Source organism: Phyllobates terribilis, unplaced genomic scaffold (genome assembly GCF_046119375.1).
Source record: "Phyllobates terribilis strain yellow unplaced genomic scaffold, ASM4611937v1 Scaffold_11__3_contigs__length_659146591, whole genome shotgun sequence".
Classification (NCBI taxonomy): domain Eukaryota; kingdom Metazoa; phylum Chordata; class Amphibia; order Anura; family Dendrobatidae; genus Phyllobates; species Phyllobates terribilis.
The window spans coordinates 473,467,542-473,490,277 of record NW_027362771.1 but is presented as its reverse complement, the minus strand read 5'-3'; the positions used below and the strand labels follow the sequence as shown (position 1 = coordinate 473,490,277).

The 22,736-nt window shown below is 40.8% G+C and overlaps 1 protein-coding gene across 5 annotated transcripts in view; it reads right to left on the bottom strand.

Moving 5' to 3' along the window:
* Positions 1 to 22,736, bottom strand: part of ASB7 (ankyrin repeat and SOCS box containing 7) — a 70,831-nt gene that overhangs the window by 24,020 nt on the left and 24,075 nt on the right. For all 5 annotated transcript variants that reach the window (XM_073653369.1, XM_073653367.1, XM_073653366.1 and 2 more), the window contains one exon: positions 17,479 to 18,084. In XM_073653369.1, coding sequence (XP_073509470.1) covers positions 17,479 to 18,084 — 606 coding nt within the window. The remainder of the gene's footprint in view (positions 1 to 17,478; positions 18,085 to 22,736) is intronic.

The window sequence follows — 22,736 nt, the reverse complement described above, 5'->3', positions numbered from 1 at the left end:
GCATACCTGAGTACCCGATGCAAACTCAAGTAGCGAGCACTTGCGCTCAAGACTAATGACAACTTATTCAATATGATGACCTAATGTTATCAAATTCTGTGTCGTACCTCTGGGTTCAAAATGTTCACTATACACCTTAATAAAATCCTTGAGGGGTAAAGTTTCCAAAAAACAGCTCCACTGTTTAGGCACATCAGGGGCTCTCCAAACGCGACATGGTGTCCGCTAACAAATTGAATGGAAAATCGGCTCAAATTGTTAGCGGAAGCCATGTTGCGTTTGGAGAGCCCCTGTGTGCCCAAACATTGGAGCTCCCCCACAAGTGACCCCATTTTGGAAACTAGAATCCCCAAGGCACCTATCTAGATGCATAGTGAGCACTTGGAACCCTTAGGTGCTTCACAAATTGATTCGTAAAAATGGAAAAGTATTTTTTTTCCACTTTTTCATTTTTACGAATCAATTTGTGCAGCACCTGGGGGTTCCAACTGCTCACTATGCATCTAGATAGGTGCCTTGGGGGGTCTAGTTTCCAAAATGGGGTCACTTGTGGGGGGAGCTCCAATGTTTGGGCACACAGGGGCTCTCCAATCATCTGAAGGGTTAATAAACTTATTGAATGTGGTTTTGAGCACCTTGAGGGGTGCAGTTTTTAGAATGGTGTCACTTTTGGGTATTTTCTGTCAAAAAGACCTCTCAAAGTGACTTCAAATGTGATGTGGTCCCTAAAAAAATGGTTTTGTAAATTTTGTTGGAAAAATGAGAAATCGCTGGTCAACTTTTAACCCTTATAGCTCCCTAACAAAAAAAATTTTGGTTCCAAAATTGTGCTGATGTAAAGTAGACATGTGGGAAATGTTATTTATTAACTGTTTTGTGTGACATATCTCTCTGATTTAGGCTATGTGCCCACGATGCAGAAAATTTCTGCAACATTTCTGCATCTCCCTGGCAGAAAAAAATGCATGCAGATTGTGCATGCGTTTTTCCTGCAGAATACATGCGGATCCACATGCGGATTCACATGCGTTTCTGCATGCAGATTGACAAGCGCTTTCCAGGCGATAGCATCACTTGGAAAGTGCTTGACAACTAGGTCACACTATATAAATCCATGTAAACGGCATGGATTTATACAGTATGAACCGTAAAAATGAAAACAAATAAAGCTATACTCACCCCCGATGTCCCGGCGTGGCTGCAGCGCTGCTTCCTGTCTGGTTCCTGGATGCCGGCATCTCGCGAGACAGAGCGGTGAAGGGCCTGCGGTCACATGACTGTGACGTCACCGCAGGTCCTCAAGCGATGCCGGCATTCAGAGACAAGCCGCCGGACAGGTGAATATAAACTTTATTTGTTATTTTATTCTTTTTTTACAGGTACAATGGTACCCAGGTCTGGATGAGAGTCTCCTCTCCTCCAGAACTGGGTACCATCCGCACATAGAGACGCATAGAAGCCGCTTGTAAAAATGTACAGTCGCGGTTTCTATGCGTCTCAATGCAAGTCAATGGCGGGAGTTCCGCTGCGCTTCCGCAAAATTAAATGACATGCTGCGGATTTTTGTACGCAGCATAAACGCTGCGGAAAAATCCGCAGCATGTGCATAGAACATGCGGAATCCCCTTGGGGACCATGGAGTGCGGATTACCTAGCGTTTCACAAGCGTTTCCACTGCGGAAATTCCGCAGCATAAACGCTTGAAAAACGCTACATGGGCACGCAGCCTTAAGGGCATAAAAATTCAAATTTTGAAAATTGCAAAATGTTCAAAATTTTCCGTTTTTGTTCACAAATAAACGCAAGTTATATCGAAGAAATTTTTCCACAATCATGAAGTACAATATGTCACGAAAAAACAGTCTCAGAATCAGGGGGATTCGTTGAAGCGTTCCAGAGTAATTACCTCATAAAGTGACAGTGGTCAGAATTGTAAAAATTGGCCTGGTCATTAACGTGCAAACCACCCTCGGGGGTTAAGGGGTTAAGGAACCTTCAGAAAAGCCAATAATTGGGAACAAGCTTTTTAAGGCATGTGCGTTCACTGTATATTAGCTTGTGTAAACATGCCAGTAATCAGCTGGGGAACAACCAACCAAATTGCTTGTTTGCTGGGTGACTAAATCGTTCATGCCGACATTAAAATCATGACTGTCAGCAGCAGACCATTTCTTTCATACAGGTTGTGCGCTGCTGATAACATGATAATCCATAGGCACAGAAGGATCATATTAACGATTGTTCTGTGCACATAGAATCCTGGTTGGCCAGGTAAAAAAAATAAGGTCCATTACAAAACTTTTTCTACCTTAACCCAGTTACCCCCGAGGGTGGTTTGCACGTTAATGTCCAGGCCAATTTTTACAATTCTGACCACTGTAACTTTATCAGGTAATTACTCTGGAACACTTCAACGGATCCCACTGATTCGGAGATTATTTTTTCGTGACATTGTACTTCTAGTGGTAAAATTTCTTTGATATCACTTGCGTTTATTTGTGAAAAAAATGGAAATTTGGTGAAAATTTTGCAATTTTCAAACTTTGAATTTTCATGCCCTTAAATCAGAGAGATGTCACACAAACTAGTTAATAAATAACATTTCCCACATGTCAGCACAATTTTGGAACCAAAATTTTTTTTTTGTTAGGAAGCTATAAAGGGTTAAAAGTTGACAAGCGATTTCTCATTTTTCCAACAAAATTTACAAAAAACATTTTTTAGGGACCACATCACATTTCAAGTGACTTTGAGGGGCCTTTATGACAGAAAATACCCAAAAGTGACACCACTCTAAAAACTGAACCCCTCAAGGTGCTCAAAACCACGTTCAAGAAGTTTATTAACCCTTCAGATGATTCACAGGAATTTTTGGAATGTGGAAGAAAAAAAATGAATTTATTTTTTTTCACAAAAATGTCACTTTAGACCTAATTTTTTTATTTTCGCAAGGGTAACAGGAAAAAAACAGACCCTAAAATTTGTTGCGCAATTTCGCCTGAGCATGCAGATACCCCATATATGGGGAAAAACACTGTTTGGGCGCACAGCAGGACTCGGAAGGGAAGGAGCACTATTTGACTTTTTGTATGTAAAATTTGCTTGAATAATTAGCGGACGCCATGTCGCGTTTGGTGAGCCCCTGATGTGCCTAAACAGTGGAAACCCCCCACAAGTGACACCATTTTGGAAACTAGACCCCTCAGGGAACTTATCTAGATATGTGGTAAACTCCTTGAACCCCCAGGTGCTTCACAGAAGTTTATAACATTGAGCCGTAAAAATAAAATTTTCACATTTTTCCCACAAAAATGTTTTTCAGCCCCCAATTTTGCATTTTCATAAGGGTAACAGGAGAAATTGCACCATGCAATTTGTTGTGCAATTCCTCCTGAGTAAGTAGATACCCCATATGTGGGGGAAAAGCACTGCTTGGGCACACGGCAGGGTTCGGAAGGGAAGGCGCGGCATTTGAATTTTTGAATGTAAAATTTGCTTGAATAATTAGCAGACGCCATGTCGCGTTTGAAGAGCCCCTGATGTGCCTAAGCAGTGGAAAAAGCCCACAACTGACCCCATTTTGGAAACTAGACCCCTCAAAGAACTTCTCTAGATGTGTGGTGAGCACCCTGAACCCCCAGGTCCTTCACAGAAGTTTATAACAAAGAGCCGTGTGAATTAAAAAAAAAATCAAACTTTTTCCACAAAAATGATCTTTTAGCTCCAATTTTTTTATTTTCACAAGGGTAAGAGGAGATAATGGACTCCAAAAACTGTTGTGCAATTTCTCCTGAGTGCATCGATATCCCATATGTGGGGAAAATACACTGATTGGGCACTCGGCAGGGTTCACAAGAGAAGAAGCACTGTGTGACTTTTTGAACGCAAAATGGGCTGGAATAGAGCGCGGATGCCATGTCGCATTTGGAGAGCCCCTGATGTGCCTAAACAGTGGAAACCCCCACAAGTGACGCCATTTTGGAAACTACACCCCTCAAGGATTTTATCAAGGGGTATAGTGAATATTTTGAACCCAGAGGTACGACACAGAATTTGATAACATTAGGTCATCATATTGAATAAGTTGTCATTAGTCTTGAGCGCAAGTGCTCGCTACTTGAGCTTGCATTGGGCACTCGGGTATGCACCATATGTCGTGGATGCTCAAGTCCCCGCATGTTTCACGGTTATTAGACACCCTCAAAAAAACATGCGGGGATCGCTAGTGCATGGCAGGCAATCCCCACGAGGTTTTGTTGACTGTATAACAGCCGCGAAACATATGGGGCGGAGACTCGAGCATGTCACTCGAGCACCCGCGATACTCGTTGCATACCCGAGCATCCGATGCAAACTCAAGTAACGAGCACTTGCGTTCAACACTAGTCGCCATATCGTCATCATTTTTTTTCTTTACTTTTCAAAAAATCCCAACCCTAAGCCTAGCGCAACCCTAAGCCTAGCGTTTATTTTTTTACGCCTTTTCTTGTGCGGTATAAGTGAATAGACGACTTTATTCTTCAGGTCGGTGCGATTACAGCAATACCAGATTCATATCGGGTTTTTAAGATTGACAGCTGTCACACACTAAAACCCCCCTTTTTTTTTTTGCAAAGACTAGTTTTTGCATCGCCATATTTTGAGAGCTATAATTTTTCCATGTTTCGGCCGACAGAGTCATGTGACGGCTTGTTTTTTCTGGGACAAGTTGACGTTTTTATTGGTACCATTTTCGGGCATGTGTCATTTTTTGATCGCTTTCTATTCCGATTTTTGAGAGGCAGGATAAACAAAAACCCCAACAATTCAGAAATAGTTTTTTTTTTTTTTTTTTATGCCGTTCCGTGTGTGGTAAAATTGATAAGGTAGCTTTATTCTTCGGGTCAGTACCTTTACAGCGGTACCACATTTATATCATTATTTTATGTTTTGGCGCTTTTACACAATAAAAACTTTTATAGAAAAAATTATTTTTTTGTATCGATTTATTCCGAGACCTATAACTTTTTTGTATTTTTTGGCTGATTGAGCTATATGGGGGCTTGTTTTTTGCGAGACAAGATGACGTTTTCAGCTGTTCCATTTTTATTTACATTCGTCTTTTTGATCGCGTTTTATTCCATTTTTTGTTTGGCAGTATGATGATAAAGCATCGTTTTTTGCTTCGTTTTTTTTATTTATTTTGTTTTACCGTGTTCACTAAAGGGGTTAATTAGTGGGACAGTTTTATGGGTCAGGTCGTTCCGGAAGCGGCAATACCAAATATGTGTACTTTTATTGATTTGTTGGTTTTTTTCGCGCTTACCACCCCTTGCTTCTGGAATGTTGCGATCGACTTTGATCGCAGAATTTTGGGGGTTAATGGCCGCTCCTGGCACATAGCATCGGGTGTTAGCTGTGAGAATCAGATGAAACTCGGCATTGATCGCCCTGCACCGCTTGTGTGTGGGCGCGATCGCAGTGCGCGTAATAATACGTGCCTGGTCCAATAGTCCCGGGGCACAGGGACTTACTATTACTGAGTGCGTCAGAAAGGTGTTAAAGCACCAATCCAGCGTTTTGCTTTGTTTTTCACCGTTGGAGTGGTGCGTTAAATGAAAGTCCCCTGCCCAAAGTAATAGTCAACCTCCGGTGTCTTCGCGGTTTTTGGGGGCGCTCCGGTCCTGTGTCGCCATTTTCTGACCGTAGCTTCTGACTGGCCGGAAGTCAGAACTTACGTCACAAGCTCTCTGTGCAAGTCTATGAGAGCCAGAACGAGGCTCTCATAGACTCGCATTGAAGAGTTAACTCCAGCTTGCTCCATGAAACACTGGAGCAGCCAGCAGGTCACAAACTGCAGGAGACTTACCAGATGAAAACACCGGAAAGTGAGTATAAGACAGGGCAGGGGACTTGGATTTTAAGCACCACTCCAGTGGTGAAATAAAAATAACAGATGGAACGGTGCTTTAAGGGGAATCTGTCACATTTTACCTATGTAAACTATTAATATGGGCATACAGGTCATAGACTGCTGAGAATAGTCCTACCTGTATGTCTCATATCAGATGCCTTGTTGAGAAATCATATTTTATCACTTTATATAAATGACCTCTTCCAGGTTATGGGGAGGACGCTGCCTGGGAGATAATGCTGCCTCCAAAGATTATAAAAGGGGCAGATACCAGTGAGACAAGTAAATAACAGAACAGGATACAAACTTTGTCTTGATGCAAGCACATTTTTTGCTTCTCTTTGAGTTATGCTCTACTGTAACAGTATTGCAGCCATGTCTGTCTGTGAGATGGAAACTGGCTTCTCTGCCAAGCAATCGGCACCCCCCCCAATGACGTCATCACAGGCTACCGATCATCGTCATGGCAACCCGATGTAGTCATGAATACCTCAGTATTCACGTGTTGATGGTTAATTCGTTTATTCCACAACTTGTGAGTTGTGGAATAAACGAATTAACCATCAACACGTGAGTGCCGGGATTTGCTTTTCCTAGAAACATTGTTTTCCACATGCACCACCCTAGCTGTACGGAGTGCCGACTATATTCTCTTCATAATGACGACCTCAGTGTCTGCCAGCTACGGTGGGCTGTTTAGACCATTTCAGTAGCATGGTCTAAAAGGCTTCTGTTAGTGTAACACTGACAGTTATAACGCATTGCAATGCATTATACCAGAGATCAGAATAATAAAAGTTTAAGTTCCATAGAGGGACTAAGTAGAAAAGTAAAAACAAAAGTTTTAAAAAAAAATAAAATCACAAAATAAAAAAATGAAAAAAATATACCAATAAATACAGTGCCTTGAAAAAGCATTCACACCCCATCCCCTTGGAATTTTTCGTGTTTTGCTACCTCACAACCTGGAATTTCACTGTTTGAAGGTTTGCATCAGTTCATGTTAAGAACATGCCTACAACTGTGAACATTTGGTTTTCTTTTTATTGTGAAGCAAACAATAGGACAAAACAACTGAAAACTTCAGTGTGCATAACTATTCACCCCCCTAAAGTCAGTACTTTGTAGAGCCTCCTTTTGCGGCAATTACAGCTGCAAGTCATGTTGGATAAGTCTCTATGAGCTTTCAACATCTTGCCACTAGGATTTGTGCCCATTCCTCAAGGGAAAATTGCTCCAGCTCCTTCAAGTTAGATGGTTACCTCTGGTGAACAGCAATCAAGTCTGACCACAGATTTTCAATTAGATTAAAGTCTGAGCTTTGACTAAGCCACGCCAAAACATTTACACTTAGATTGCACACAGGTGGACTTCCTTTCACTAAGCATGTGATCTACGAAGGTAATTGCTTGAACCAGAAATTTTTAGGGGCTTCATAGCAAAAAGCTCACTTCACCAAATTAGACTATTTAAGTGCTGATGCATCGCACACAAATTGGATTAAAAAAATATTTAAACACAGGTTGCATGTAACAAAATAGGTAAAAAGCCAAGGCGGTAAATATTTTCGCAAGCCACTGTACATATATTTATGTAAAAAAAAAAAAATAAACAACACATATTTGGTATGGCTGCTTCGGGAACGACACGACTTATAAAACGGTCATGCTATTAACCCATTCAGTGAACACCGTTAAAAAAAGCAAAAAATATTTTTTCATCATACTGTCAAACAAAAAGTGGGAAAAAAAACACAATCAAAAAGTCTAATAGAAATAAAATGGTATTGCTGAAAATGTCATCATCTCCCGCAAAAAAAAAAAAAAAACAAGCCGTCACACAACTCCATCAGTGTAAAAATAAAAAAAGTTAAAGCTCTCAGAATATAGCAATGCAAAAACTATTTTTTTCTAAAACACTGTTTTTATTGTGTAAAAGAGCCGAAACAAAAAAAATTATATAGAAATGTGGTAGTGCTGTAATCGTACTAACCCAAAGAATAAAGCTGCCTTATCACACTGTGAACAGCATAAAAAAAAATTCCCGCATTGCTGGTTTTTGTTCATTCTGCCTCCTGATAATCGGAACAGAAAGCGATCAAAAAATGTTATGTGCTCGAAAATGGTACCAATAAAAACGCCAACTAGTCGCGCAAAAAAACAAGCCTCATAGGACTCTGTCGGCAGAAATATGGAAACATTATAGCTCTCAGAATATGGCAATGCACAAACTAATCACTAGAAGCATGGGAAATGGCATAAAAAAAAAATAAAACCAATTCTTCACCTGCTGTTTATTTGTTCATTCTGACTTCCAAAGATCGCAGTAAGGATCTGCACACATTTATCCTGCGCTCTATGCTAAAGGACTACACGAGGTTTCCATGTAGATCTCTGAAATATGTGATTCAGGCAGAACCCCCGGCGGAAGATTCCCAATAATGAGGCAGATGGAGGCATAGTGGACGCTGTCCAGCCTACGATCCGGCGGGGTCAGTTATTTTATTAGGCATGCATGAAAGCGCGGTCCACCACAGTTTTGTCCACTTCTGAAAAGAAGGACACAGCTGAACAGAGGCCAGACTGAGTCCAGAGTAACTCTGCTGCCTCATTAAAGTGAATCGTCCCCTCGGGGGTTTCATCTGAATCACGTTATTTGGAGATTTAGATGGAAGCCTCGATGTAAGTGCTCAGCATAGAGAGCAGGATAAATGCGATCCCAAACGTTATGTAAAATGTTCTCAATAAAAGCTTCAACTCAATCCAAACAAAATGCAAGTCCCCACTCAGGTGTGTCATCTGTCAATGGAAATATAGGGGGCTTCCATGTTAGTACAAAGGCTCTAAAAAAACAAAATAACTCCTCACCCCCCAAAAGAAATCCAGCGAATTCTGCGCTCCCAAATCCTAATGCCCCGCTCCCTTCTGAGACCCACAGTGTGCCTAAAACCACATTTAGCGTCCACATGTTTGACATTACTGTAGGGAAGGGAGCTTGCTTAATTTAAGGGGTCCATGTCTCCAGAAGCACGAGCTGGGCACGACAGCGTACTGTGCACTACAATGGCAGTGCAATTTTCACTCAGCAACATTCACTGCTGCTTGTTTCTGAAAAACGCCCATGGAGTCAAAATTGTCACTATACCTGTAGACAAATTCCCATAGGGGAGTAATTTCCAAAATGTGGTGACTTGAGGGGGGAGAATTCTGCTCTTTTGACACTTAGGGGCTCGATAACTCCTGTGAAGCTTTAATGTGGTTTAGAGTACTTTGAGAGTTGCAGTATTTAAAATTGTGTTGCTTTTGTGTATTTTCTGTCACATAGGCCCCTCAAAGTCACTTCAAATGTGATGTCCCTAAAAAAATTGGTTTTGTAATTTTTTGGGGAAAAATCAGAAATTGCTGATCAACTTTTAACCCTTCTCTAAGTTTCTAACAAAAAAAATAATTAACGTATCAAAAATGGTGCTGATGTAATGTAGACATGTGGTAAATGTTACTTATTAACTATTTTGTGTGACATAACTCTCTGGGTTTTAGGGCATAAAAACTTAAAGTCTGAAAATTGTAAAATTTTTGCCAAAAGAAAATATTGGCTTAAATTTACCACTAACTTAAAGCATAATGTGTCATGAAAAAACTGTCTCAGAATCAGTGGGATATGTTGAAGCGTTCCAGAGTTATTACCACAAAGTGAGAGTGGTCAGAATAGTAAAATTTGGCCTGGTCATGAAGGTGAAAACCAGCTTGGGGGTGAAGGGGTTAAGAAGAAAAGGAATTTCATCTTTCAGCAGGACAACAAGCCTAAGAAAACCTCCAAATCAACAACAAAAAAGTCTTTTGTTGGTGCTTTAGGGGTTCACTCTCTTGGGTAGCCACTTGGGACACAAAGCCACAGGGTTTTTATATAACACATGGAAGAGTCTTTATTTCCACCGGTTGTACAGTACCGAAAATAAAACCATAAACAAAATCCCCAGCCTTGTCCAGGTGCTAACTAAACAATAAGACCCTGGCTATTCAGACACAGCTAAGCTATCCTCAGCTTGGTAACACAAAACAGCCATCGTCTAGATCAGTGTTTCCCAAACTACAGTCCTCACGACCCCCAACATGTCATGTTTTCAGGATCTCCTTAGTATTACACAGGTGATGGAATTACTATCAAGACATCAGGAATTCTCTCACCTCTGCAATACTATGGAAATCCTGAAAACATGACCTGTGGGAGCCGTGAAGACTGGAGTTTGGGAAACACTGGTCTAGATCAACCAGTGATAGTTGCAGTTTGGTGCACACGACCTGTGCAGTCTCTTCAAAGAAATTCTGGCTTGTCTCTCTCCAGCTCCAACACAACACGCTGCGCGGTTTACCCCAGCTGACTGACCAGTGAACACATGACCTGGTTCTAGTCATAGCTATCAAGGTACAGCTAATCAGGACCTGTAGTGCTAGGATTTAACCCCTAGCCTACCTGGCTTTCCTACAGTGCACTACTGCAATCTGTGGAACACTACTGCAATGAAGAGTGTGCCAAGATTGCCAATTTAAGACTTGCCATGGTGATAGACTCCTACCCAAAAAGACTGAATGTTGTCATAAATTCAAGGGGTGCCATGCATACCAGGATGGGGGCTCAAGGGGTGCCATGCATACCAGGATGGGGGCTCAAGGGGTGCCATGCATACCAGGATGGGGGCTCAAGGGGTGCCATGCATACCAGGATGGGGGCTCAAGGGGTGCCATGCATACCAGGATGGGGGCTCAAGGGGTGCCATGCATACCAGGATGGGGGCTCAAGGGGTGCCATGCATACCAGGATGGGGGCTCAAGGGGTGCCATGCATACCAGGATGGGGGCTCAAGGGGTGCCATGCATACCAGGATGGGGGCTCAAGGGGTGCCATGCATACCAGGATGGGGGCTCAAGGGGTGCCATGCATACCAGGATGGGGGCTCAAGGGGTGCCATGCATACCAGGATGAGGGCTCAAGGGGTGCCATGTATACCAGGATGGGGCTGGGGGCCACATATACCAGGAAGGAGGGGCCATATATAAAAGGATGGAGGATATTAACAGAACTGGGGGACATTACCCCAATACTAGTGTCAGCAGCAGACCCCCTCCCCCATAACAGGGCATCATGAGCACATTTTTTGCTTACATTTTTTTCCCCTATTTTCTTCCTCTAAAACCTAGGTGCGTCTTATAGTCCGAAAAATAAGGTATATATTTTAGGAGTTGGAGTCGGTCCATTTTATACCGACTCCAACTCCACAGCCCTGCTGAGAATGGAGGCTTGGGGCTCTCAGCGGTGGTAACTCTAATGATCTAACATTTATCAATTAACCAGCAGGTAAGTGATGCATGCTTTAAGCTGGAACACCCCTTTAAATCATTGAGAAAACCCTGCTGTATGGATGCACACATCGCATTGTACAAAGGAACCGTAGGCTACACTCAGAGCTTTGTTGTATGCACGAGTTCTAAGTCACATAACTTCTTTTTCACCTAATTTATTAGATACTTCTGTTCATTGCTGCACTTACAAAATTTTCCATTCTTGCTGTTTCCATGTGAATAAGATTTTCTTTGTTGGTTTTCATTCTTTCCATTTCCTTCCAGTGTCAGGGTATGTGCACACATTAAGTATTTGCTGCAGACGTTTCTGCGCGAAAAATGTGTCTTGGCAGTAAAAACTGCTCATAAAAAAATGTGTGTTGTGTTTTTTTTTTTCCCCAGTAATTAAAACGGGTGAAAAATGCTGCAAAAAAAGCTGAAAAGAGTTGACATGCTGCAGATGTGAAACTGCTTCAAATCTGCAAGGTAAAAATAATGAATATGTGTATGAGATTTCAGAAATCTCATTGACTTAGCTGGGACAATAAAATGATGCATTTTTTCGCCCCCATCGTCCTGGAGATAGGTGCGGGTCTGTCACAAGACAACTCCTTTAATTTTTTTTAATTTAAGGGTTGATAATTTAGAGACTCAAACCTGAATGCCATCTTCCATAGCGCCGGTTTTAGGCTATGTGCCCACGTTGCATTTATGAAGCAGAAAATTTCTGCTTCATTTCTGCAAGTCCTCTCCCGGAAAAACGCATGCGGAATTCCGCACGCGTTTATCGCGCATTTTTCGCGCGTTTATCACGCGTTTTCCACATGCGGAATTGCCTTGCGTTTTTTATGCATTGGACAAAGGCAATTCTGCTTGCGGAAACGCAAAATTAAATGACATGCTGCGGATTTTTGAACGCAGCATAAACGCTGCGGAAAAATCCGCAGCATGTGCATAGAACTTGCGGAATCACATTGGGGACCATGGGGTGCGGGTTACCAAGCGTTTTACAAGCGTTTCCGCTGCGGAAATTCCGCATCAAAAACGCTTGAAAAACGCTACGTGGGCACACAGCCTAAAGTTCTAATAGTGGGCCCGGGGGAAGGGGAGTACTTTCGTTGTATAATTGATGGCAGCATATTTTTTAGGCTCTTCTACAGAGGAGCCCTTTCCCTTACAAGTCTATGATGGGCTAATAATCCAGAAGATTGATTATTTAATCACCTTCCAGGTCTACTTAAGAGAACTTTCCTGTATGTCCCAGTGATATGTCTTATAAAGTTATGTTGTAGAAGGTCAGAGTTAAATCATTGGTATTCATCCTATAGAAAGCAGCAGAGCTGGTGAAATCCATTAATAATGATCTTATCTTCTGTACAGTACATTACCTCGGGCTCATTATCCTATGCTATTCCCAACACTCTCTGATCTTATCCAAGATGTTCATCATCTTGAGGCTTCTTTATAAGTCACTTTTTTTTTGTTTTCTGGCCCTCTGTTCTTCAAAGAACTTTCTTTCAGGTCGGTCAGTATTCAATCCTCATTGGAGCGGTCAGAGTCTTTGGGAAAGATTTATATTCCCCCATTAAATCAAACTTATGAAGATTTAATGCTAAAAAGGCCGGCTCCTTTGAACGGCTCTGGCATGCTGCAAGCTAAGTGATGTGTTTCATTTAATGGCTTGCACAACCAAAGAACCTCACAAGTATAAGCACTTAATCCCCCTCCTCTCAGCAGTTAGACATGCACACTAGGTCTCCTAGTAATACACGGATCTGTGCTTACTGCCATCTAATCACACAGTACAGAAGAACATATCTGAATGCCGATGCTGGTAGTTATGGAGAACACGTCTCTTGTGCCGGTCAGAGGACATGTACTACTGCAACACTTCATTAGATACAACCCGGAGTGTGCATTGTATATTCAGTACTGTGCAAACGTTTTAGGCAAGTGTGGAAAAAATACTGCAAAATAAGAATGCATTTAAAACTAGAAGTGTTAATAGTTTATTTTTATCAATTAACAAAAAGAAAAGTGAATAAACAAGACAGAAATCTAAATCACATCAATATTTGTGTGACCGCCCTTTGCCTTTAGAACAGTGTCAGTTCTTCTACACTTACACACAGCTTTTGAAGGAACTCGGCAGGGAGGTTGTTCCAAACATCTAGGAGAACTAACCACAGATCTGTGAATGTAGGTTGGGGCAAATCCTTCTCTCAGAGAGAGGCGATGATGCTGAGATAAGGGCTCTGTGGAGGTGGGGCCATCATCACTTTCATGATGCCTTGGATTTTTTCCTGCTGGATAGTTCCTAACGACATTGGCTTTATGTTTAGGGCAGGTGTCCTGCAGCACACTAAATTTGGAGCCAGGCAGACAACTCCCTGATGGTATTGCATAAGGGATAAGTATCTGAGTGTTTTTCTCAGTATTGAAGACACCATTATCCTGACCAAATCCCCAACTCGGTTTATGGAAATACCGCTGTAAGCTTACAGTGATATCCCACCATGCTTCAATGTCACCCCACAGTGCTTCAGTGTCACCTGCAGACATTCATTATTGTACCACTCTCTAATCCTTCTGTTACAGCAAAATATTTCACATTTTGACTCATCAGTCCAGACCACCGGTGGCCATTTTCCGGCACCCAAGTTCCTATGTTTTCGTACATAGGCAAGTCTTGCTTCCATTTGGCACGTATGTTTTTTTGGCAGCAATTTTTCCATGAACAGCACTTCTGGCCACACTTCTCCGAACAGTAGATGGGTGTAACTGGGTCCCACTGGTTACTGCCAGTTCTGAGCTGATGGCACTGTTGGACATCCTCTGATTTCGAAGCGAAGTAAGCATGATGTGCCTAATTTGCTGCAAGACGTTTCCTTGGCTGACCAATGTGTCTATGGTGCTCAACGTTGCCCATTTCTTGGTGTCCTCAATGCTAATAAATACAGGCAGATACTTATTCACATGCAATACCATCAGAAAGACGTCTGATTTGCTACAAATTTGTTCTGCAGCAGGACAATGACCCTAAACATACAGCAGCAAAAAAAAGAAAAAGGAATCCTAAAAGTGATGATATGGCCACTGCAGAGCCCTGATCTCAATATCATTGAGACTATGTGGTATTACATGGAGAGACAGAAGGATTTGTGAAAGCTTACATCCACTGATCTGTGGTTAGTTCTCCAAGATGTTTGGAGCAACCTCCCTGCCAAGTTCCTCCAAAAACTGTGTGCAAGTGTTCCCAGAAGTGCTGTTTTGAAGTCAAAAGGTGATCAAACCAAAGTTTGTTTTGATACAGATTTCTATTTTGTTCATTCACTTTCCAAAATTTTGATTTTCGAAGAATTTTTACTGTAGCAGTGTTTTTCCACACCAAAACTTTTGCAGAGCTCTATTTATGCTACAGTTCATAAGGAACTACAAGTTCCAGTGGACCTACATATAATTGCTTATGGCTGGATTAACACATCCATGTGTGGCGGTCCGAATACGATGCAAGGACTGGTCGCAAGACTACTGACCAGAACCTGACTACCTCATATATGTGTATGAGGCTGTTTTCGGGGTCTGTGGAACATGAACTGTGACACATGGATGCGTTAATGCAGCCTAATATTAGACTGAATAGCTGATATGCTTAATGCCAATCCTAATAAATAACATCCAGCGGCGTGGATAACAACAGGCTATATCTGGAGATTACAATTACACCTGGTGGACATACAATATTCTAAAAAGGAAACATGCTTTATAGAAAATAGCCATTCTCTGTTTAAGTAGGCTTAAAGAGGATCTGGCACCTTTCCTGACGGGTCTGTTTTAGCAAATAATTTCCCATAATATTGAATTTCCTCCAGTCAAAACAGTGTGTCCTTACGCGTGCAGTCAGGACTGATTGGTCAGGGCCAGAGTGTGTAGTGACTGGTCTGGTAACACCCAATTGTCATTGTATTCAGAAAATAATAGGAAAAAACAACAGGTGAGAGATTTACTAAACAAAATAAAATACTGGCATACATGTCTTCAGACATATTTATGTTTTGTTTTTCAGGGTATTTTAGACCATTTTTGAGCAGCACTAGATAGTTTTGAAATGTAAAAAAGTGGCATTGCTGAAAGGAGTCTTTAATAAATCTAAGAAACACATTTTAAAAAGAAGGCACCACCTAATACTAGGGACCAGCCTGCAGCATGTCATGAATTAACCATTTACCAAAAAAACTAGAAAGAAAGATGCTATGGATACAGTGATCACCAAAAATAAAAAATTTGTTTATTGAACCATACAGCAACAATTAAAAACATTTAAAAAGTCAAAAATGATATGAAAACAACACTGTTAACCTAAAATAAGGATGAAAAGCCCATTGATCTCAAACCGCCAACCATAAAGAGTCTAAAAAATTAATAACAGTTGAACTATACAGCACTATGAGGAAATTTGCTTATGTTGTCAATAATCTATGCCTAGAAGTATAACAGGACTAGGTAAAGTCAAGGTGTAAACTATAGTTCATCTATTATTTTGACTTTGATAACTTTAGGTGGGCTATTTATCTCTGTTGGTACTTTTGTCAACATATACTATCCACAATTTGTATGGATAGTGTAAATTGAATCTTACTATGCTCTAAATGTTTACACCTTGTTTACACTATCCATACAAATTGTGGATAGTATATGTTGACAAAAGTACCAACAGAGATAAATAGCCCACCTAAAGTTATCAAAGTCAAAATAATAGATGAACTATAGTTTACACCTTGACTTTACCTAGTCCTGTTATACTTCTGGGCATAGATTATTGACAACATAAGCAAATTTCCTCATAGTGCTGTATAGTTCAACTGTTATTAATTTTTTAGACTCTTTATGGTTGGCGGTTTGAGATCAATGGGCTTTTCATCCTTGTTTTAGGTTAACAGTGTTGTTTTCATATCATTTTTGACTTTTTAAATGTTTTTAATTGTTTGCAATATGGTTCAATACAAATTGTTTCTATTTTTGGTGATCCCTGTAGCCATAGCATGTTTCTTTCTGATTTTTTTGGGGGGGTAAATCTTTAATAAATCTAGTGCAATTTATGGCATACTCAAAATTTTGACACAAAATATTGATGTAACGCAAGCCAACCAAGAGGTTCCATAAATAACATGGCCAGCATGGCTAACTTCAACCGCTTATTGACCATCAATACGTGCCTTATTAATGACCTCAGATAAAAGAGAATACTATCACCCAAGGGGAGAAAAAGCAGCAGCAGTCAGCTGGATAGTATAGCTGACACGCTGCTGCATCCGCCACGATTGGTGTCGACACCGACCACGGTTGTTTAACCCTCTAAAAGCTGCTGTCAATAGTGACAGTGACATCTAGATGATTAACAGAACATGGCAGCTCCCTCTTTAACCCAATCGGCACCCTGAGATCGCACTTGTGTGGACCTGATGGTTGCGATGGCAATCCAAGGACAAGTACTGGCCTTATATTCGTCTGGCTATTATGACCTGTTCAGACGTTAGCAATATGGTAAAAATATTTCAATGGTAAAAATAGAATTTTGCATTTCTGAAATTCCACTTTGTGTTATGACATTCCTGAAAAGCACTTGAAGAGTTAATAAACTTCTTAACAGATGTTTTCAACATGTTCAGTGGTGCAGTTTTTTAAATGGTATCACTTTTGCGAACTTTCCAATATATAGATCTCCCAAAGTCACTTCAGAACTGAATAGGACCATAAAAAATGCGTTTTGTAAATTTCCTTGAAAAAATGAAAAACTGCCACAAAATTTTTACATCTTCTAACATCCTAACAAAATAAAAGAGCATTTGACAAATGGTGATGCTATATATTAACTATTTTCTGTGGTGTGACTATCTGGAATAAAAGTATGAACATTTAATGTTTGAAAATTGCTATTTTTTTTTTTTTTACAATTTTGTCAAATTTCTAATATTTTCATTAATGCAAAACATAACCTAAATTTACCACCATCATGAAGTACAATGTGTCACAACAAACATTATCAAAAGGACTGTGATATGTTGAAACTTTCCAGAGTTATTGCCACATAAAGTGACACTTCAGATTTTAAAGATTTGTCTTGGTCACTAAGAGGTTAAAGAGGTTGTCATATCTGATAAAAACCCTTTAAAATAAGGCGGAACAGGAGAGAAGCTGGTCAAGTTACTCTTATACACGAATGGGTATTATGACTTAGTTACTTACTTCGTACTTCCTGCAGGAAATCCAGACATGGCCGGCTAGTTTCAGAGATGCTTAGTGATACATCTAATGGGGTTTGACCCTCATAGTTCCTAGTGTTCGTGTCTGCACCATAATTGTACAACATCCGGGCACACAGGACATCATCCCGGAGTGCTGAAATGTGAAGAGGGGTCTGTCCATCCTCTAGTCGCCCTAAGTTCGTGTCAGCACCTCTTTGGAGAAACATGCGACAGTAAGAATGGTTACTTTTGAGCACGGCATAGCGTAGTAAGAACCCGTTTTGAATATCAATATTGGCATTATGGTCCAGTAGGATCTTCACGCAGCTGGATCTTTCCCTAATGATGGCTAGCTGCAAGGGAGTTGTGCCTTTGTCACTTAAAGGGTCAACCTCAGCCTTGAACTCCAAAAGCAGTGTGACAAAGGAGTCTCTGCCATAGTGTGCAGCCACATGCAGGGGCGTCCAGCCATCATTGCTCTTGGCGTTAATGATGTCACCTCGATGCTCCGACTCCAGCAGAAGGCGTGCAATCCGAGCCCGTCCATGCATGGCAGCATAGTGCAATGCTGTGAAGCCACCAATCAGATCCTTCACTGTAGGGTCCGCTGTAACAGAAAGCAACAATTAGGCTAATAAAGAGCACAATTGAAAAAAGCACAATGGTTAAGGCAATTGGGCAGGATGGGCAACTGGGCAGGATAGGCAATGGTCTCCAGATTTCCACAGACCCCAGCCTTGGCCACCTTTTCCACGTTTCGTTGTGTAGAACCACAGGAGGTCCAGGAAGAGCAGCCATATTAGGGAGGCATTTGTATGGTGTGTATAATTCTTTGCTACGATTATAATCTACCCATGTAATGACTTACATGATGATTTGTTAAGTATCTTGGAGCCGTCTAAAGTCATTATTACTAATATAAAAATGACAAGTCTTACTGTCGCTTTATTCTAACAAAACCTCTGACCCCAAAAATAAAGCCCCGCAGAACTTATTTTCTGGGTTACATCAGATTTGGTACACTTTCCTTTACACATTTCCGTTTCATCCAATTTCACTTTAGGCAAAAAAAAAGTAAAACCTTTTTATAGGTCTTTTTTGGTATACAATATTATACATGACATAAGTGACAAAATAAAGTGTGAAAATAGACTAAAGAATATTTTTTTTCCATTAATATCCAGAGAGAAAGTCTTTAAGCTGCATTAGTAATATGGACTGTGGCATTACACAAATTGACATAAGAGGACTTCCCACCCAGCTATGTCCTCTGATGCCTCCAAATATCGTCTTCTGCGCTTCATGTCCTTGTTAAGAGAAAGCATGTGTCAGAACATCTGCCAATCAGTGGATTTCCTGTGGTCTGGCACGAGTGGTGTAAGGAATTTAGGTAACATGCTCCTCTGTGGCTTGTCGCCCGTCCAAGCAATACAACATACATTATTTAAGGGTCTCTGGTACACTATGTTCAGTGTGCACAGATTGTGCCCCTGCAGTTTATTTAAATGGAAGTGAAGGGACAGGAAGTGAGTAATGGAAATCTGTTTTCCTCTGACTATGGATTAATCGGCTGTCTGAGGAGACTGGATTTCTGGAACACATTCATCCGTTACCTGTTTACAAAAGCAATGTCACAAAATCAAAGCAGCAATGGCAGCAGAATAATGGGGGCACGCAAGACAAAGGAGACCGGGATAGGACGCATGTACACGACTCCACCCGGACACCAGGGTAACCTCTACATTCAGTAAATCACATTTCAACACTGTTGTAAACCATGGCAACCTAGTCAAATGCTGCAATCATATTCTACATTTTATTATAACTAGCTGGTCACCATTCTTCACTATAAGAAAGGTACTTCGTTTTCACGCCAGGTACAAATACAAAGGTTTATTCCAACAAAAATGACAGAAATTGGACATTTATACCCTGCATGGGAAGAATGGACAAGCCTCATAATTAACGGGTTATGCTGAATACGTTTATAACCCTGTAATCAGAATGCGTCATACTGACAATTCTCAATGGGGCACTACCAAAGGATTTACCATACCTTTCCAGCAGGGAGCAGTGACCCTTATTTTTGGGATTGGTGGGGGTACTAACAGGTTCAGTTTTGAAGAAGGTTTCATTGATATTCCAGAAAAAAAAGATTTATAGCTTTGGATTTTCTGTTAGAATTGTCCCCTACACTTAGTGGGGCTCCTGAGCGATCAGCTGTAATCTGCAGGAAACCTAATGATAAGTACTGAATACGCCTCTCCTGCCGCTCCGAAACAGGAAAATAAAGCGTTACGTGGTGGCCACTGGAATAACTAGGCCATTCTTGTAATGACAGAAACCAAGTAAGTCCTATCAGTGAGAGACGCTCCTTATATCCACCCTTAACAGGAGGATCCCGAACAGGAGAAGCTCCTCTCCCAGGTATACCTCTGACAGAACGCTACAATATATACCACTCTATAGGCAAAAGTTGCACATTTGCTCCCGACTGTATGCCATGCTATATACTTTTTAATGTGTCCCTCTGCATGAGAGCGCGTAGTAGACTACGCTTTCCTATACAGTGAATACGCAGCCTATGCCGAAGAGGGCACTCTATAGGCATCCTCTGTGTACATAGGGGCCTATGGACAAGTGGAAGGTATAGGTCAGGGTACACTCCCCACAAACTGTATACTTTGGTGATATAGACAAAATGAGAAGGTAACAGTTATCGCAGTGGTATAAACATAACCATTCAATGTCTTCCAGTTTTACATACGAATGGAATTTTTGACAAATATAAAATTTAAATCATTGAGAACTAAGACATTCTGACAAGAGAACATACGTGCTAACAAACTATCATTTTGTAAAAGTTTTCATAAATTATAGATATTGCACAGTGCTGCTTATGGGCGGGGGGTCCTAGACCTGAGAGCCCCCATCGATAGGGCAAAACACTGCTCTGAAGTGCGGCATTTCTGCATAGCTGCGAGCACAGAACAGAGCACGGCTCAATATGAAGTCTATGGGTCTTACAAGAGAAGTGTTTTGACCGATCAGTGGTGATCTCAGGATCGGGACTCCCCCACCGATCAGCAGCATCTTTTACAAAATGATATTTACCAGATATTTAATGATTCTTAATAAAATCTTCCATATTTATGACCAGAGCTGCCTGAATGTTTCCAATTACTGGTGGAATTAAAACACATGAAGACATCACTTTCACACTAGAAACCACAAGAAAAAACATCATCTCTGGCAACTAAATCAGAGAAATAAAGACATCAGCGGATTGACATCACTGAGACGTTATGCTTGTACGACATATGGATCTGCTCATTGTAATCTTTATGCTCATTTTAAGAACAGAATATATGGAATATATTAATGGGGAGTTTACAGATTCATATCAAAAGATATTAAAAAAGTTCATATAAGGCATGATCAAAGGGTACTAACATTTCACAATTACAAATTGTGAGCCCCAATGGGTACAAGGAATGAAAGCTGTGCTAAGTATGCCTTGTGGAATAACTGAACTCAGTGTAAAGTTGGCAAAAGACAAAAAGTTTCATGACCACACCCCGCAGCTTTATCAGGTCCTCGATCGGCTGTAGGAGCACCCTTCTGCAAAATATACAGTAATGGTACATACTGTAATAATTGTAAGATCTAATTGTTTTCTGCAGTTTTCTAAAAACACTAGATCTAATACCGATCTCTACCCTTTAACCTAAGCTAGAGGCCCAATGAGGTTATAATTAGGCATGTACAGCTCTTGATGTGGACCCAGCAGGGTAATCCTTCTCCTGAAGGAGAGCAGTGGGGGCATTCTGTGGGTGTCATCGCACACATTGGTCAATTTAGAGCATTTGATGGACGCCATAATAGACAGAGGTGTGTGTGTATATATATATATATATATATATATATATATATATATATATATATATATATATATATATATATATATATATATATATATACATATACATATATATACACACACACACACACATACGTGGTCAAAATTGTTGGTACCCCTCGTTTAATGAGAGAAAAACCAACAATGATCACAGAAATAACTTGAATCTGACAAAACTAATAGTGAATTAAAAATCTATGAAAATGAACAAATGACAGTCAGACATTGATTTTCAGCCCTGCTTCCACAGAATTAAAAAAAAAATTAAACTCATGAAATAGACCTGGACAGAAATGATGGTACCCGTGAAAATAATGTGACAAAAGGGACATGTTAAATTAAGTTGTGTCCACTAATTAACATCACAGGTATCTTGTAGTCAGTCAGTGGGCCTGTATATAGGGCTACAGATACTCACTGTGCTGTTTGGTGACATGGTGTATACCACACTCAACATGGACCAGAGGAAGCAAAGGAAAGAGTTGTCTCAGGAGATTAGAAAGAAAATTATAGACAAGGATGTTAAAGGTAAAGGTTATATGACCATCTCCAAGCAGCTTGATGTTCCTGTGACTACACAGAAATTTAAGATCCATGGGACTGTAGCCAACCTCCCTGGACGTGGCCACAGGAAGAAAACTGATGACAAATCAAAGAGACGGATAATACGAATGGTAACAAAAGAGCCCAGGAAAACTTCTAAAGCGATTAAAGGTGAACTTCAAGCACAAGGAACATCAGTGTCAGATAGCACCATCAGTCGTTGTTTGATCCAAAGTGGACTTCATGGGAGATGACCAAGGAGAACACCATTGTTGAAAAAAAAGCATAAAAAAGCCAGACTGGAATTTGCCAAACTACATGTTGACAAGCCACAAAGCTTCTGGGAGAATGTCCTATGGACAGATGAGACAAAACTGGAAATTTTTGGCAAGGCACATCAGCTCTATGTTCACAGATGGAAAAATGAAGCATATCAAGAAAAGAACACTGTCCCGACTGTGAAACATGGAGGAGGCTCTGTTATGTTCTGGGGCTGCTTTGCTGTATCTGGCACAGGGTGTCTTGAATCTGTGCAGGGTACAATGAAATCTCAAGATTATCAAGGGATTCTAGAGAGAAATGTGCTGCCCAGTGTCAGAAAGCTTGGTCTCAGTCGCAGGTCATGGGTCTTGCAACAGGATAATGACCCAAAACACACAGCTAAAAAACACCCAAGAATGGCTCAGAGGAAAACATTGGACTATTCTGAAGTGGCCTTCTATGAGCCCTGACCTAAATCCTATTGAGCATCTTTCGAAAGAGCTGAAACATGAGGTCTGGAAAAGGCAACCTTCAAA